The sequence below is a fragment of the Pezoporus occidentalis genome, unplaced genomic scaffold (genome assembly GCF_034315485.1).
Source record: "Pezoporus occidentalis ecotype Australia unplaced genomic scaffold, CSIRO_AGI_Poc_V1 ctg19, whole genome shotgun sequence".
NCBI lineage: Eukaryota > Metazoa > Chordata > Aves > Psittaciformes > Psittacidae > Pezoporus > Pezoporus occidentalis.
The window spans coordinates 1743508-1762832 of record NW_026913748.1 but is presented as its reverse complement, the minus strand read 5'-3'; the positions used below and the strand labels follow the sequence as shown (position 1 = coordinate 1762832).

Below are 19325 nucleotides of genomic sequence, written 5' to 3'. Positions count from 1 at the left end.
ACAGATTGCAAGTGAAAAATGAATCGGTAGGTCTCATTTTAGTCTCTAGTGAAAAGTCTTCTTTGTTTATATAGCAACTGCATATCTTGGCACCATTTGTTGTAAATAGTTGATAGCAGATGGCTGGCCTGAGCCTTAGGAAGGGAACATGCTGTAGTGTATTATGCACTGTGCGTAGTGCTTCTGACCATGACCAAGGAAAGTTGTGGAGCACTTGCCAGTGCTTCTGACTTTTCTTCAGTGTTAACTTCACCACACTTAAAGGAAAGAAGAGTAAAATTCAAGTCTCTTTCCCAAGTCTCCAGTGTAACAAGCGCTTCCTACTCTGAGCACACTTGGCCACTGCTTGTTTTTATGTTGATTCACCTGTTTCTGGAGGCTTGGTGATGGCGAGGGGAAGCTCCATTCAGCCACACAGACACATAAGCAGCAACAGATAGATAGATATATATGAATCAGGAAACAGCTATCCTGCAGCAGAAGAAGAGGATTGTTGATCACTGTTAATTATTTACTCCTGCCACTCTCTTCTGACTCATCTTAAGCAATAGAAACTAAAATAGTTACATTCTTTACTGAAATAATGTCCCATTCTTCTTCTTTTCCTTTTACACTTGCTCTTGCAGAAAAGGGTTTGGGGAAATAAGCAGTAAAAACAAGATCTACCTTGCCCTATTCTCCCTTGCCTGATTAATTGTAAATTGAAGATACACAAGATACTTTTTTTTTTTTTTTCCCTTTTCAAGGCAATTGCAAAGGACAGCTTCCCCATTTCCTTTTCCATTTTCAGTATGTGCATTTAGATGAAGCTAAAACTGCTTTCTTGCACTTTTTATGCAGCTTTCCTAAAATAATTTGGAATAATTTAACAATGGCTCAGAAACAGTCCAGTTTAACCAGTGGTTGACCTTCAGTCACATTTTAATGTCATCAGGACTATGTTGGTATTTCATCAGTTCCAAGGAAGCTGTATTGTAGCAGAGGCAATGGTGATATCTATAATTGAAGTTGCCTAGTGTCTCTCATGACAATGTTTGCCTTTCAGTAGATTATCAGACTTTAACTGGTTCAATTAATATTTTCCATTCAGAATTTTTCAGTCAAAATAGTCTCACTGTTTTGGAGAAGAAGCTTGAGGGAAAGATAGGGTTATTCATACATTGTAGGGAAAAATAAACCCAGTCTTTTTATTTGATTTTGGCTTTCTTCCCTCTAGTGTAAGGACTGGATATAAAAACCACTTTGAAAATCTAACCAAACTGCTTAAGTTTATAAGCCCCTGAAGAATTTCAGTAAACAAAGACTCAACAAAAATTATTAAAGAATAAGGAAACTTGCTAGTATCGCTCTCTGGTGACAGGGCTCTACAGATTGCTAACTTCCACAAGTTCTCGTGTGAGCTTTATGTCTGAAGGTTGAGGATCCCGAGCTTGTGACTGATTCATTCACATAAAAGATTTTTTTTTTAATATATATGTAAAATAATAAAAACTTTCAGGACATTAATAAAGAAAATAATGTTACATTTGCAAAATCAAATAGAGATCCTGGGGCATGGTGGAATAGTACAGGATAACTAAGGCATTGCGTTTTTGCATATGCCATAGGATACAAAGGCTGTACTCAGTCTAAGATTTTCAAACCTTTCAATTTGATTTTGTTTGATTTTTTCTCTCTTAATTTTCTCCTGAAATAATTATAATTGACTGGAATATATGCCATGCTACATTGCCAGCATCAAGAATTTAAAAAGCATATAATTTATATGGCCCTTCATCTTTTCTGAGATTTGATTAGGAAACGTGTGGGAGATAAAGGCTTCATGCTGTGGCTAATTTTGAAAAGTCAAAAACTGAAATAATAATTTAAAGTTGATTAGTATATTTTGTCTTGAGTTACAGCTTCTAATGTAAGTCAAAGTTGTTTCAATTTGCAAAGCAAAGTTATTTTGTTCCAAAAACATATATAACACAATATTTTATCGGAGCTTTTCTCTATTTTTTCTTCCAGAAAGCCTGGAAAAAAAAAAAAAAATTAGTCAGTTTTGCAGTATTTCCAGTTCCTCTCAACTATGTGGCTTCATTTAACTTTCTCTAACCAGCTCTGGTTTTAGTTTGTTTAATGTTTCGTTTGAGTTTTTAGAGGGAGCTTCCTCTCCCTAATTGGTGTTTCACCATATCAGATTAGATATTCTCAGGATGCCCCAGCTGCTGGATGGTGCAGACTTGGTTTTTCTCTCCTCAGTGGTCAAGTGGAACAGCTCATTTCCTCACTTTTTTCAGCTGTTCCCTCAGCACTCATGATAGCTTTTATGTACTGGCCATGCACAGTCAGTTTTGGCTGTAAGAATTTAGGATGGTCCCGGGGATAGGATTTATTCTAAGTAAAAATTTCAGCAGGGTTTTAGCCATGTTACAGGGGGGTATTTTCTTCAGTTTCAAGATCCCTTTTATTTTTCAGGCTGTTGGATGCTGGGGGGGGGGGTGTGGTTCAGGGGTGCGGATTGAGGATGGACCTCAGGTGTGGAAGAAGCAGCTGTGGAGATCCAAAATGAGTTTTGTGATGTGGGAGCTTGTGCTGCACTGGCCAGCACTGGTGGTTGGAAATGGCAACCCCTTCCTTTCCCACTCTCCCACCCACCAGTAAAACTGGGCTTCAAAGTGCAGATACTGATTGTTGAAGAAAGGCTAGGTGTGTGCAATTAAGGTGATGGCAATTTCAGTGATGCATGGGCTTCTAGAGAGTGAGGCCTCTTTTCTCCTTCATGTGGGAAGTCCCAGGAGGCAGGACTATGGCAGCCTCCACTGGAGACCCCCATTGCCTTTCTGTATGTGCCTGGTTATTGTGGGGTTAATAACTCAGTGAAAGGTTGCATGTGTTTGATTCTCACAGGTGGCACATGCTCCTTCCCTGGGTGCTCAATAAAAACTATCTAAATACCATTCTGTCCTAGTGTGCATTTGCTGAGCTTCCAGCTTGTCTACACTTGAAATGCTAGTGCTGACTTTTCAGGCAGCAGAAAGGGTATCTGACCTGTTCCTCTAGTTTCGTGTCATAGTGCCAGAGCAGTAAAATTGAGGCAATGGCGTGGTGAAACAGGCCCCCAAATGCTGTGTTGCCTGAAGGAGGTATGTTTTGCAAGAAAGATATTGGCGAGCCCTGGGCTGTGGGTTCCAATCTGTGGGGGTTTTGCTTGTTTTTAAATTTTATCTTATCCTAGAACTCTTAAAATGACAGGATATGGTGATGTGCTTTACGCTTCATAACCCGCACTGCTTGCTATTACAAGCCTAATATGTTTGAGAAGGCAAATGTAGCTGACACTGTTAATTTATTTTGAAAGAGGTGCTTGCTGATACTCAGAGGAGCATTTTAGCTGCTCTCCTTGAAGAAATCAAGCGAGAGCGATGTGAGGAACAGACTGGTTACAGGTTGTTTGGGAAGTAAGGCTATTTAACTGAAATTGCGAGCTCCAGGGAGCTCATGATAAGTCCTGTAATAATATCTGTACGCAACAGGACTTTATTGTTGTTGAAATTATGACAAACATTTAATTCTTGATGTGCTCAAATTAATTTGTGAGAGTCCAATGAACAAATGCTACTTCATATAATCATGTTTTGACATTCTTTGATAAATTAGAGCATATTTTGTTACTTGATTGAAAACAGACAAATAACCACAAATATGAAACCTTGGAAGATAAAATCCTGAAAGTGTACCATGCAACTACTTACAAAGTTTTGCAGCCTAGCTCTTCTTGAGGGACAAATAAATGAAGAACGAAAGCAACTACTACTATCAGGAAAATGCATTAGTGTTTTGACAGATAGATGTGGAGATCTTCATACATAAAGTTTGTTTTTTTTCCCTGATGTGTAAATATGCACTTAATGTAATTAGAAACAATTGTGAAGTAGCAAGCAGGGAATTCAAATTCTTCAGTTAAGTGGATATTGCAAATGTGATTTGTTGACAGCTTGTCATGCTGCCATTAGAGCTGACCTGGAATTTTCTTTCTGAACTACTTTTCAAAGGAAAACTAACATAAAAAGAGACGTACTTGGCCAGGGAGTGCTCTGTCTCTGACTAGCAGCAGATGCTTAGAGCAGAAGAACAGTGCAACTGCAGAGTCTTATTTCCTATAGAATAGCTCCCTAACATCTGACTGTCCATGGTTGATTTCCTGAGCTGGAAACTGCATCCATGTTTTAAATTTTTAATAGTCCTTTCCTTCCAGCAGTTTGGTTTAAATAGCATCTTGAACGCATTTGTCATTTTGAAAACCATGAGGAGTCCTCACAAGCAAACTTTTACTTGATGTTGTTTTCAAATTTTCATTTCAGCATTGGGGGAAGAAAAGGTGAAATATTTTTTCCTTGAGTTGTTTTGCATGTATTGGAGATCATTGGTGTGGAGCCGTGATTCCATATGTTCTGTTTCAAATTAGATAAATGACGGTTTGAAATATATTTTGTGTATCAGGGTGTTGTCACACAGGAAATGAGATATTGGGCTACAGCTTTTAGGTGTTACATGGTAAGCTGGAAAACTGGTAGAATCCCTTTGACAAGACCCTTAGCTTTTGGTCATAGTTTACTACTTACTCGTTTACTTTTAGTGTTCCTCAGTGCTTTGAGATTTTAAGTTAGACTGGCCTGTTTATGATTTTATTTCTGTATTACAACATCTAGGTGAATCAGGTCAAACCCGTCAATAAAATCTGAAATACATGAAAAGTGTTATTTTTTCATATAGACTCTGCTCCGAATAAAAGTTTTGCATACAAGTAATATTTTTAAACAAAAGCCCGTATTATTCCTCCCCTTCACCTGGCTAGCTTGCCTCTGCTAGTGATCAGAAAGCCTTAAGCATCTAACTCCCACTTGAGGAGCTTAATTTGAAAATACAGATTGCTCTAGGTCCAACCTAGAAGACCTGTGAATATGAAGTTTCAAGAGAAGATGGATCTCCCTGGTACCTTTGAAACTGGCTGGTGGTTCAGGCTCTGAAGAGAACGGAGCAGCAGCAAATATGTTCCTTTGAGTCACAGGAGAAAGTGGTGGAATTGGACATCTTCGATACAGTCTCCAGTGACAAGGGGAGCTGCACAGAGTCACAGAGTCCAAGAGAAAGGCTTCCATGTATTTTTTTCCTGCTGGAAATCATTCCAAGGCACTCATATCTCTGGGAAGGGCCCCACCTAGAAACCTATAGGTAATTCTTGGGGAAGCTGCACTTGCAGCCTTATGTGTTGAAGCAACTCCACATTCCTTGCAGTCCTTGGACAGGATGGGGGTTTAGCACAATCACTCCCTGTACCTTTCCCTAGACTGTACTCCTGCTGTGACATTCTTTGCTTCTTCATTATTCTGGGTTTTTTTACTTTTCTTGCTATCCTTATCCACAGGAAGGCATTATAACTTCCCCCATCCCGCCCCCCCCCCCCCATGTGTGAATTTGGTTTCCTCAGTGACAGCATGAAAGTGACTTCTTTCCTTTTTCAGTTGAAAGAAAGGGAGTAATCCCTGATCACTACTGTAGTTGTCTTTCTTTTGGAGCATATTGGATACTGATTCCCATGAGAAGGGAGGTACCAATGCCTTAGGGAGGTGTGGGACACTTCCTGCATTGCTGTCACAGCAGCTTGGACAACTGTGCTCAGGTGTGGTGAATTCTCTTCTGGGGTATCTAAAGGTATATCCAAGACTTTGGGGTCAGGATTATGACAGGAGTCAACAGCTGAGAGGACAGGCAGTGGGAGGCTGATGTTACTGTGCAATGGAAAGATCTAGTCAGAGTTCTTAACTGGCATTGCCTGCCATTGCTATGTACACCAGTGATTGAAAGCACAGGATCTGTGAAACAGAGCCAAAACAACAAAAATCTGTAGCAAAAGTTATTTGGGACTACTTTTCTCCAAATTATCTCAACGATCTGTAAAAGTAACCTGCTGGTCCTAAAACTTTCATTTAGGAAAAGTGTACATAAACAGAGAAGATCTTAGAGTCTTACGACTTTATCTGATATTAAAAAGTCCAGTTACGTCAGCTGAAAAGTAGATTTAAGCATTGTGTTTAAAAACTGCTGCTCAGCACAGCAGAAATCGCGTGTAGAGTGCAGGTTCTCTAGTATAACCTGAATTTAGTACCAAAACTGCTAATCAATTAACAGTAAATACTTTCTATTTTGTGTTGATTGTTTGGTCCCAAATATGCAAACTGACTGCCATATGCAAACTGGTGTGCACTTAATTTTGATCTTGCTTACACCAACAAATGGAATGATGTGTGACTTGCATCAGTCTGGGTCAGACTGCAGGAGGCCATATGTGTTTATTTTAGCCTTTATTAATGATTATATTTACCTCATTGCAATGACTTGCTTTGGTTTCTATTGACAAAACCATGACTTAAGAGAATGCTTGCAAAGACAAGAACAGATGTTTCCAGGCTGCTCACCACAGGGAGGAAAAAAAGCCAGTATTTACTTGTAAGCTGGTGTTGGCTATGCCATTTTTCCAAAGAGTAATGATGAACAGTAGCAGTTAATCAGTTTCTGAAGATCTTGACTTGACAACAAAAGAATGGGCTTGAAGATGCCTTTTTATATAGTCTGATCTGCACAGTAGAGTGAAAGACAATTACTGTAATCACTGAAACCAATTCTACCTTGTAACATTCTTTTGAAGTATCTTAGTGACCAAGGAGAAACTGAAATCTTGATGAACTAGATAATGAAGAGAAAAAATTTGAAGTGATGGGGCTACAACATCTGTGTAAGCAAGGTGGAAATAATAATAAACTACAGGTTATACGATATAAATGAACTCTGTTTTGTTTTTAACAACATGCAGCACAGTGCTCTCATGGTTCAAAGAGAAGCCACTATACATTTGTCTTTGAATGTCGTGAATGCAGGAAGAGCTGAGCATGATGTTTCCTCTTCCAAAACACCAGGCAAGTTTGAAGGAATATACTGTATCAGTATACCAACAGGGAATTTTTAAAACTAATATATGGATGCATTTTCTGACTCCCCACTTTCATTACCAACTTACTGCAGGTTTTTAATGGTTTAGTAAATGATCACGATCAACATGCTGCAGGTTTAGTAAGATGTATTCCTTCAGATAGCTTAAGGGCTTTTTTTCTCTAACTTTTTTTAATAGGAAACATTATGGTGATCTATAAGTGTCATGCCACTGCCACTGGCTAGATGAAATGCCATGAGAGCAATTCATGGGCTTACTGGTTCCACCTGCTGGCTGAACTGTTGGTGATGGCTGTCAGTCAAGTAGGGTTGAGTAAGTAATCATGTAAAAAGAGTTTACAGATAATTCCTGTCTGAGGTGTAGGGATAGAGTCTTGTCGTCGTGATACAAACTTTCTCTCTGTTTTTTCATTCACTTTCATTTCATTAAATTCAGTTTAAAACTGCAATTTGTTAAGCATAGTGGCAATATCTAATCACAGGTGTGTTTTTTTGCAAGAGAAGGACAGCAACTCTCTTGGAAAATAAGGCTATGAATGGAATAACCCACTGATGTGCCAGTGCTGCTGCCTGCTTATCAATTCTGGAGCTCACACAGGGAGAGAAAGCCTAGACTTGTTCCCCCTAGAACTATCACAGATACTGTATGGCATTCACAAGGGCTTGGAGAAGGGTGACCCCTTGCATTGGGAACGTACACCAAAAATATACCCAAAGAAGGTAAGGGATGGAGATGGAGGGAATCCAGAGCTAGACTTAACCCTGGATACTGCAGTGAACATGGGTACAGAAGAAAGGCGGGAGGTGAGAGGAGTGAATGATGCACATTAACATGGGTTGTAGGGTAAACACTAGGGCAAGAGTTCAGGGGAGCATGGGTATAGGATTGCAGTTAAAGCTGGATCCTGCAAAGCCTGCAGGGCTAGAAGAAAGCTATGGACTTCCATGAAGGCAAATGCTGTTTGCTGGGTATTACTAATGCCAGAAAGTTTTGGAGTTACTATTAGGATTTGGAATTTGGGTGCTCTAGAGCCTAGTTTCTTGTTTGGATCTCGCCAGGCTTTCAGTGCTGAGGGTTGGCTCCAGCAGAAGTAAATCTCTTTTGATTGGTTTTGTTAGCACTAGGTCATGATTAAGTCTAAGTTTAAGATAACAAAATTTATGGAATCCTGTTTTATAGAGTTTCCTTTCTTGCTGTGTTGTCAAAGCATGTGGAGTAGATTAGCAGCTAGTTCTATGGAGGTGAATGGTTTATATTGTAGGTTTCAGAGGTAGTAGGTTTCTAAAGGTCTTAGAGGTGCCCTTTGGGTTCTTTGAAGATTCACCTATGCAGGATATTTTAAGAGTTAATTTATTCTGCTGGTTGCAAACCTTCATCTCATTTTCTTACCAAAGGAAGAAGAGAAGTTTTCTGAGGTAGCATCCTGTTGCTGCTACCCTTCCTCCTGCTCCAGGCAGTGACTGCTGGCTGACAGAAGTTCAGCCTAGCCTGCTAGTGACAAACTGATAAAAGGAGCAAATGACTTGTGAATCCCACAAAGCTACAGTTACCAGAGAACGGTTTGGGTTGGAAGAGACCTTAAAGGTCATCTTGTTCCAACCCAGGGACAGGATATTAGTGCATGAGTACCTCCTACAGATGTCCATATTGATATGCTTCTTAGCATGGTTTTGCCTTTATTGATCCCTCAGGCATGGTCTGGGCACAGTTCAGGAGGTGCACATGTACCACAAAGAGTTTGGATATGGCCATTTTCATTGGGAAAGTGATGTAACCTCAGGAGGTGTTCTGTACCACTTGGCCTCAGATCCAGAGGAGTCACTTCCCTGAATTACTCAGTAATACACCGAGAGCAAAACTGACTCAGGAACAAGCAAGCTGATAACTGTGTCTGAAGGATCAGCTTAAGGAGCAGCTTGAAAAGGAGGTGATTCTTGCGTCAAGTTCAAAGATGCTGCTCATTTGCAAGCATTATTTTGTTTTCTGTTTTAAATGCACTGGTGTTCTAAAGGATGTGTTTGGAAGCAAATTCCTCCAATTTTATTTGTTGTTTCTGATGGCTTGTCTCTGGTTGTGGGTACTCAGTAGCACTTGCAGGTATGCTGCAGCAGATTGCCATGCCAGTAGTTTTCATGCAGCATTACTGTACCGTGGTCAGAAATGGTTGATTACACAGGAGAAGGAAGCACAGAGCAATTGTTGAGTATTTAGGTAATGTTAGATGGAATATGAATCTGATTGCATTTGACTTAAAAGCAACCTCCTTCCCCACCTAAAAAACAAAATCCCACCCCTGAAAATATTAAAGCCGTCTCCCATGGTAATTTTTTTAGTGATTTTTATAGGCTAAATAATTCTCAGGCACAGCTAGTACTTTGTCCATTCAGAGAGAGGTGACACTTCATCTTTCACTAAGACACTTCAGGCTCATTCTCATACCAAATCCATTTTCATTCCTGCTATATGAACCTGTAACATAGGTTATGCAATTAGGAGGAAAGTGTTTGCAGAAATGATAAGGAAAACCTGATAAATGAAATCTGCTATACACTGTCAGTCAAGCTGAAGCTATTCCAATAAACACAAACATAGTTTTTTGTTTCCAGCTTAAAGAGACAGAGTAAAATAATTTATGGTCAAAATTGTCTTTCCTTCCTCACAGCATTTATATGGATATAACAGTAGACATCACAAAATATGTTAAGGGATATATGGTAGAGTGTTAAAAAGGCAATGCTATGGTTAGCATTGTAGTTATACCATTAGAGTTAATGGACTTCTTGTTCCGTAACTGGGCCCCTCTCTGTGAATATATACTTTTATGCTATATGTCTTTATGCAATTAGGAGAATTTTTTAGGGTGAATGTTTGGTTTTAGGAAGGGATTTTGCTGTCAAGGCAAATGCAGTCAGATTTATATCGCATCTATTATTATCTAAGTGGAGTCTTGTCTTCCAGAGGAGATTTATCTTATAGAGTGCACAGATTGGGCAGCCTTCAATTTAGGAATGAATACAGAATATTTTTGCAAGTGTTGCTCTATAATTTTTTCCTTTTTATCTTTTCTGCACACTATTCAAACTTTTCTTGGAAGACAAAATCAGTCATTTCTTTGTGGGGAAATATGATTCTGTTCTTTCTCTGTATTTTCTGAGGGCCTCAGAAATGGTAATGTATCGTTAGCAGTTCTAAGGAGGTGATGTTATATCTCCACGTTATAAATCGGGAGTGAAGGCACAGTTCTGAGAACATTTGCTAATTTGTGGACCCCATTCAGTGACCCAGTTTCTTGGAATAATTCATTCTGTGTGATCAAGGCACCTTCCCCTCTTGTCGATTTCAGTGGCATTAGCGCTCAGGACCTCTGCAATCTGGGCCTCAGTGCTTGAAACAGAAGACCAAAGATATAAGGAATACTTACTTGGTGACCAGCTCAAGATTTAGTGTAAAGGGATTCCCTACCAGCACATAAGAACTGTGGAGCAGAGGCTAGGAAACAGTACTTTTTTTCAAGGATGATCCTCATTTCCGGTTGTCCAGAGCCTCTTTCTTCTGATTCTACTATGTGTTTGAGTATCTAACAAAGGAAGCAGTGCTTCAGTGACTGATGACCTCTATAGCTGCACTTCTGATTCTCAGAACAGATACATGCTGAGAAGTTAGAAAACTGATCATTTATTTAAAAAGGGTACTCAGAGAAAACAGTCCAAACCACTTCAGCTTTGACAGCATGTCCCAAGTTTTCCCTGTTATTGCATGAAATGGGGCAGTCTAAGTCTAACTTTAAAATGTGCCTATATTCTATCTTGCTATAGTCACCCAATCAGAGTACCTGAGTCAGTCTCTTCCTCCATCATAATATGCTGATATGCACTCTTCGACTTGAAAACAGCTCATCTTTGCTCAGAACTGGTCTGTAGTGTCAACTGAGTGACATTCATTTACTGCGCTGGGTGGTGTTGCTGAGAAGTAAAACTATCCCATTAGCCTGTTTGCAGTATAAAATAGGCTTTTGCATTTTACAAGCTTATGCAGTGTGGTGAGATTCTGGCAAGTGTAAAGGAAAAAGGTGTTAAGGAGAGCTGGCAGCTCCTTAGAGAAAAGATATTAAATGCAAACTTCCAATAAGGAGGAAAGTTAAGGAAGTGCAGTAGAAGACCAGTGTAGCTAAGCTGTCAGCTCTTCATAGCCCCTGAAGAGAATGTTTTTTACAGAGTGGGAAGTAGGTCAGATTTCCAAGAACAAGGGTAAAAAAAAAAAAAGCATGTAGGGGCGATAAAAGCACACATCTCGAGGCACAAAATGAGATTAAAGGATTAAAGTATCCAGGTGTGTAACAGGTGCTAAGGACTCAATTTTCTTGTACGTTAGTAATGAAACAAAGACTGAAAGAAAATGTTAGAGGGTGAAAGAGATCAACAGATGGCATTGGGGAGGCCATAGTGTCTTTGGTTTGTTAGGGTCTTTCCCAGTGAAGTGTATACTGTTGCTAATGATAGCATGGGGAACCATGCTGCCACTGCTACTGTGGGCAAGTAGGCAGGGGCCTGGGTGCTAGAAGATCTCACATGTGCAAATGAATGCCTCTGTACAGCTTGATATCTACAGAAGTGTATACCTTCCAACCTCCACCCACCAATTTGAGGGTGGTTTGTCTGGAGGATACCTGAAATATTGACTGAAGATGACTTGGAAAGTGCTTGGGAACAGTCCACTGTGGAAGGCAAGCATGAGCTGGGAGGATCCCAGAGGTGACTTCTTTGCAAGTGCTGTTATGTACTTTTGTTATTGGGTTAGACGAGTGTGATAACCATTCATGCAGAAGGCACTAAGTTGTTAAGGATGAATGACGCTATGAAAGAAAGGGCCACAACTGAAAGTGATCTTAATTAGTTGGAGAAGTAATCATAAAAAGAATGGTCACAGTTCAACAATGATATGTTCTATATATGACTCTTAGGAGTAACCAACTTTAATGATAGAGGCTGGGGAATAACTTCCATGGGAGTAATTATTCAGAAAAGAAGACTGTGACTTGCAGGGAGCCACAAGCCAATACGAGTTGACATCGTCATGCTGTGGTACGCATATTCCAGGGTGAATAGAAACAAATATAGTCTGTGGAACCCATGAAAAAAAGATTCATCTGTGCTTGGAGTTCCATGTCAAGTCACAGGGACTGTACCTTGAGAAAAATGTAAATCAACAAAATTATGCAGAGGGATGGCAACAAAGCTGAACAACCAGTCCAGGTAGTATAACTGATAAGTAAATATTGAGTAAATTGGTGTTATTTGGGGCAGATGGCAGCAATATAATTAGTAGTTATATCCTTCTGTACGTATGGGCTGCTGGAAAGAAGGAGAGAATGACCCATTTTCTGTGCCTGTGATAGCACAAAGACTAAAGACCATAAGTTCCAGCAAGAGAAATGGTGCTACTATGGAAAGAGTAGTCCAGCACTGGAAGAGTTTACCTGGGGAGGTTAATGAATTTCCATTGTTGGAGGTCTTCAAGAGCAATTGGGAAACATCCTCTGGCAATATTATATATTGTGGTAGATTCTGCTGTGGGGCTGGACAACTTCTGATGCCTATTCCGGGCATAACTGCATTGTTTTCTGACATGCTTTCCCTTCCATCTTTTTTATCCTTTTACTTCTTGGTGAATATTACTGTTTTCTGGATAGGGATTTCTTGGGGGGGGGGGGGGGGGGGGGGGTTCAATGGATTAAAATTTAGCAAATCCATAGCAGTCTTCTTAGTACAGAACTCCATGGGGCGGTACTTTAAATTACTATGTTTGACTGACTACTGAAGTTACAAGGGTCCCAGGCCACAACTTCTTAGTGAGAATGTTCTTTATAGATGGATTAAGGCCTGGGACTTGCTTTCTAATCAGCATATTTTCTGAAGACTTTTAAAATGCATGTAACAGTTTGACATACCAGCTGTCACCAGAAATCGTGTCCCCCCACCGACACCCATGTGTGGTGCGTTGGCACTCATGTCATACAGGGAGGGAGTGTTGACAGGTCCTCTTGCTAGTCACCTTAGAAAGGGAGGAAAGAAGCCAGGGTTCAGCAAAGGAGAACTGGCAGTCACAGGAGAACACTAGGGATGGCAGAACCAAAACAGTCAAAGCAAGGAGTTACTGGACTGGCCCAGGGCTTTTACAAGCCCAAGAGGAAATGCATGCAGCAAAAGGGAAATATTCTTCAGCCTCATCCATGTTTAGTTTGGTGCTTGAGATTGATTTGAACTTTTCCTGTCATGGGACAGCAGTGCAACGCCATTCATGGCCAATCTTTCCAGCCTCCAAAGTCTTGAGTAGCACTAGTTGCATTTGTGTTAAAACTGAATCATGTTTTCTTTTGACTTAGAAGCCAAATTTGATTTCCAAGCCAATGCTTGACAGCATCCTTTGTCTTCGTGATGACAGATGGAAGTATGTGCGGAGCCTCCTGACCCCAGCCTTCAGCGATACCAAACTGAAAGAGGTAAGGTGTAGACCATGCTGCTTTCATAAATTGTAAGACATAATAATTTTCTTTTGTGCAGGCATATACTTTATATGGGTCCATATTAAGGATAGGTAAAACCTGCTTATTTTGTACCAGTTTATTTAGACATGAAGAGTGCATGGAATGGAGTATACGTGTAGTGTGATCCATGTCACAGACTGGTGAAAATCAGAATAGATCATCTGATTTGATTCTATGTCTTTATATAAACTAGTTTTCCCATGAAAGCATGGCAAACTCAAAAAGGACCCTTATGCCTTCCTCTTCCCTGCCCTGCTAGGAGTAAGCTAAAGTATGGGATAGGTTATTGCTCCTAGTTGGAGCGTAGCTTTTTGTGATCTGCAGAGTCATCAGCTCTCATGTTAACACAGGAATTGCTGTCAGTCTGTTTTCATTTCTCCATCTCCTTCCCCCCCACCCCCCCCCGCTCTTAATTCTTTAATCCTTTTATATAATAAAATAAGTCACTGGAACAAAATGTCATTGCCAGATAAATACTTCTGACTGAAAATAAATGTCTCTATGCTGACCAACTGCTAATTTCCTATAAATGTCTCAGCATTTACTTAGCCATGGGAACCTATTCCCCAGTAACAAGTTCCTATTCCAGTGACATGATATCTCTTAATTAAATGCAGATAAATGATTGACTGGTTAAAGTCTTCTTTCAAGGGGAAAAATTAAGAAAAAACCAAAAACACAACAAAAACCCACCTATTTATATATCTTATTCTGAAAGGGAACCATGCGTCACTTCGGTGCCCAGTCCTGGGCTGTAAAATTTTCCACTGGGCAGACGCTTGTGTTGTTTTGACATGCCGCTGTCGAAATCCACAGTAACATCTAAATGTGTCTGGCTCTCCCAGCTCTATAGACAGCGGTCGCTTAGCAACGCCGGCTGTCACCTCCTTATTATGGTAAATTCTAATTGGGCACCAGCCTGGTAGAGATGCTGATTAATCACAACTGACAATGCCATTGGTTATGTGCCCCGATATTTGCTCTGTCCCTGGCTCCATCATGAAATTTTAGCGAGGCAAGGATGTTTAAATATTCAAGCAATTAGTTCCTTGTGTGTGGTGGGGAGAGGAGAGTTTTTTCCTAGAGGAAGTTAATCTGCCCTACTGCAGGTCATCGGCTCTTTGCAGGTGGACTAACAAAAGATAAAGTGGCGCTCCCCTCAGTTTGCAGAGAGTAGCCTCTGCCAGCACCAGCCAGGCAACTTGACTGAAGAGAGCACCGAGGCTCTCAGCACCATGTTTTGGGGGTGGGAATGCACTGGTCTGCAGGGTTTGACCAATTAAACCTGGGTGGGAGAAGAAGTCACGGTGCTCGCTTTACGCTGCTTGGTGGTGGAGCTGCACACAGGAGTAGTGGTAGGAGGTAAAATGGAAGGCTGGGTAGTGTCCAGTAGCTGTCCCACATGCAAAAATTTAGATCTTTGTTTTTAGCCTGATACTCAGCTTTCCCTGTGCTGCCTCTTCCAAACTCTGTGGAAGGGGTGTGATTGTGCCAGGGTGACCTGGACATGGTCACTTTCTTCTCCCAGCCTACAGGAAGTTGGAAAATGAGTGGGGAATCTCTCTCTGAAAGGCCTAACTTTGTTCTTCTGATCGGTGTCTTCACCAGAAGACTGTCCACCCCTACAGAGAGGGACACTTACAAAAAGCCCACGTGAGCTTAGGAACCTCTTTTTAATGGGTGCACTCCCCAGACTTGCATTTCATTTTCTACCCAAATACATCAGCAGTCCTGGGATTTGAACTTAATGTAACTTAAGTCCTTCTTATGTGCTTCTCTTGCTGTTGCTTAATTTAGAAGCCATACCAACACTTCTCAAAGGAAATCAATGTTCATTAATTATGATCTCACTTTTAACTCTCCCCTATTTAGTACTCTCTCGGAGCCTCTACAGCAGCATATACTATGTTCTAGTATTGGCAGTACTAGAGAGTATTCTGAATTATGTAGAAGACATCCTGTTTATAATAAACTCTTCCTCTCTGCCTCAGAGGAATTACAAATAAGCTAGTTTTGGTATGAATCATTTCATAATGACCTGGGTATGTTGTTTTATGTATATTTATAAATACTGCTAAATACATTCCTCCTTTCTTTCCCAAGACATTGATTTTTTTGCTATGAAGATCGGAGCTCTGACAAAACCTCCCACCAAAGTCTTCCTCTTTGTTCAGTCTGGATGTCTGCCTTCCCTATGCAAACTCCTCAGTGATGCTGGAAAGACTGCAGACCTCCCAAATGGCTTCAGAGAGTGGTTTCCCTTGGCATTGCAGTCCTTATTGTCGCTCCAGGCATAGACTTTTCTGCCTGGATGCTCTGAGAAAACTGGGAGCTATTACCCTGTGACAGAGCAATAAATGTTAGCAACTCCTTGTATTCCCCATATTAGTCACTTCAGATAAAAGATGCACAGAGGGAGTGTAGGTTCCTGATATCTCCATTTCAGAAACGCAATCTACTAGTTGGCCGAAGGACAGCTTCAGCATCAGCAAGAAGAAGCCAGTCATCCACACTTTGGCCTGGCTGCTGTAATACAAAACCCAAGACAGACCTAATGTATGTTGTTAAGGTTTGACCTGCAGTACCCTGTAGCTCATCTAGCTGCCGTGGCTGGGGAGAGAGGTGTACTTTGCCCTTGCTGCTTTATGGAAGTGGTGTAGTGTCACTGAGAAGTTCACTAAGCTTGAGGAATTTCCTCTTAGTTTGACAAAAATCTCCCACAGCCAGCTACCAAATGAGGAAAAGTTGATCCCAGAAATTTTGAGGTTTGCAAACTTAGGAGTAGTTAACTGAAACTGGAGGTTATAGAGCTGTTGGGTAGCCAGTGTAGTGATTGCTGTGTGTATGCAGAGAGTTGCTTTCCTAATGTTTTTCAGGATTTTCTGGCGTCTTCAGTTCTCTTTGTCTCTTCAGTTTCTCTTTAAAAGCTGCTTACTGTTTCACTGTTACTTTTATAGATTTCTATATAAACACACATTGTGTGTTCTCCCTTTTTAATTTCCTTTTTCTAACGAGTGTGTAAAGATTAGTAAAGCAGTCCAGTCCAACTGAAGGAAGGTTTGGCTTCAGGTAACATTAAAATCAAATGTTATAGTGGTTAGCAGAGTGTAAATCATTAGACTTCTAAGCTTGATCCTGCAGTAAGATTTGGTAGCATCCCATGTGAGATGCCATTGGAGTTGGTAGCAAATCTGATTATAAGCTCTTTTCTGTAAGACCCTTGAGTGGACCTCATAAAGCCATTGCTATGGGAGCTCTAAAAATCAGTAGTGGGAGATCGGAGGCAGGAGACCCAAGAAGTTCCACTTCCAGCTCTGCCATTGACTGCCCATACATGATCTGGCAGAAACTATTTAAAATCTCTGTAAATGAAACAATTTTCATCTGTTAAATGGGAATAATATCAGCTACTGAAAATTGATCTAAGATGTAATTCATAAGAAATTGGTGAAGTAAAATACCTGGAGGACCTTAAGTAAAAGTTGTATCTCCTGATGTTCCTGTCATGCTCTCCTCAGCTATTATGTATTTCAATGAGTTTATGTGTTAGAGATCTTGCTGTACCAAACTTGATTCCCTATTCAGTATTTCTTATATTTTTTCCTCTTCTTTTTGCTGTGGTGCCTGTGATGATCCTGCAGTTCTGGATCCTTTGTCAGACTTGATAAATAGCTTTGCTCTCTTTTACAGCCAACACCAGCAGAAAACCTATTGATTTTCATTTATTCTGATGGTGCTGCAGTAGTCTTGTCATCTCCTATCAGTATGCTTGGAGACCTCTCCTCCATTAACCAACCATTAAAACAAAACAGAACACAAAAATTAAAGAAGAGAGCACAGCATAATGTGGCATTGTTCTAAATAACCTGTGGAGTTTATGTGAGGCATTTTCTTTCAAACAAGGAGAAACAAAGCAGAACTTGTGATAACATGGCAGAACAGTGTGGGAGAATCCTCCATTGTCACTCTCAGGCATGCAGATCTTCCAGGTCCCACTAGGACATAAAATCTGACAGGCCAATCATTGAGGATTCCTTGATTTGCTCTTACTATGCTTGTGCACACTGGTCAGAGGCATTTTGGAAGAGTCTCTGGAAATTGCTATTGTTACTTAGCAAAGCAAGTGTGCTCAGCTGAGACAAAGCAAAACAATAACGTAAAAGCTGATACATGAAGTGTGCATGTCCTTGAGCCACAAGTCAGTGTGTGACTGAGTTGCTCGCTTTGGTAAGTTGTGCCCATGAATAGCAGGACCCCACTGTGAGGTGATGGAAACAAATTGTTTCACAAACATCATCCTGGCAGTCTGCTCTTTTCCTGGTTTTAGTCAGGGACTTGAGGCAATTCTTGTGTTAGGGATGCATCGTTTTTTTTTTTCCTTATTCCTTCCTTCATATTTCATCCCATCTGTGGGATAAGAGACCCAACACGACTTTTGTGTACTGCCCATGAAGAGTAAAATCTCCGGTGTGTCTGTCTACAGATAATACAACCTAGACTTCTGCTGCCTAGTTTGGGTGCTAATAATAAAGGGAATAACAACAGTGAATACTGAGGACCACATCTAACTAGAGGAACGTGACTCTGATGCCTTTGAACAGTGCAAACATCCCCATGCCCTGTGCTTATGCAGAAATCGGAAACTAATTGTTGTTATGTGCCAAATAGCATATTGGCAGGATTTATACAGCAAAGCCCCTGGCATCATGAAAACCCTAACCCCAAATGCTCTTCTTTGGCAGAAAGAAAGAAATTTGGACTCTGGGCTACTCTTGCTATTAGATAACTGGCAGATCAAATATTTACAGGGACCATATTGTTTAAATTTTTCTTCATCCTGTTACTCTCAGCCAATCTGAGCACAGAGCAGCTGGGGTTTGTTTACCCACCACAAACTGAATTTCAGGCAGGTTATGCAGCTTTTATGTTCTGACTGGCAAATAAGAATACATAGGAAGTTAGTGATACCCAAGGCAGTGCAGATCAGTATGCCTGTGTCTGTGCCGGTTTTCAAAGTTTGGTGTAGTTCATCACCCCTAACACTACTTTATATTTCTTGACAATTGAACAAAGAGTTTAAAGTGTTAAGGGACTTGAGAATGTTTCAGTGGTCTTTGTAGTTAGCAGTCTTGGACTAATTTATGTCACTCAGGGGAATAAAAACCCAAACCCAAATCCTGGATTCCTGAGTGGATATCCCCTGTAGCTTTCACATGCAAATAATTGTCTCATTGATATGACTGTGTCCTATCATGCTAACAATAAATCAAATCCATGTGCCCCCTTACCCATTTTCCTGGTTAGATTTACTAATTAAAATATCTTATTACTAGAAATGTGTTGCAACAGTATTTGAAAGACTGGTGGAATGTGTAAAGTGCAGAGGTGCTGTGAGATGCCCTGGCCAGGCATATGTGCCCCTGCCATCTTTGCCAGCTGTTGGAAAGCAATAGCAACCAGCTGGGTGGTAGCAGGTCTGGTGATGTTATGAAAAATAAAAAAGAAAATAAGGCAGTAAAAGGAAAATCTGAAATGATCACCATCTGTTTAGGAAGCATCATACCTGTTAAAATATGGATTTTCATTTTGTTCTCCTTGACTGGTTCAGTTCATTGGAGGGGCTGGACCCAGAGATTATAAAACATTTCACCTTGCCTCAATCTGTTGAACAGAAATGTGTTAATTTTGTTGAACAATTTGAGGAGAAGCTCACTGCAGGGGATCTTCTTTAGCAAGCCAAATGGGGAAGAAAACTGCCACTTAATGCGGTGTGCACCTCCTAAATGC

The 19325-nt window shown here is 40.5% G+C and overlaps 1 protein-coding gene across 9 annotated transcripts in view; it reads left to right on the top strand.

Annotated features, from left to right (window-relative positions):
* The window catches only part of TBXAS1 (thromboxane A synthase 1), a 238982-nt gene that overhangs the window by 126156 nt on the left and 93501 nt on the right, over positions 1 to 19325 (top strand). For all 9 annotated transcript variants that reach the window (XM_062616406.1, XM_062616407.1, XM_062616405.1 and 6 more), the window contains one exon: positions 13377 to 13493. In XM_062616406.1, the coding sequence (XP_062472390.1) occupies positions 13377 to 13493 (117 nt within the window). The remainder of the gene's footprint in view (positions 1 to 13376; positions 13494 to 19325) is intronic.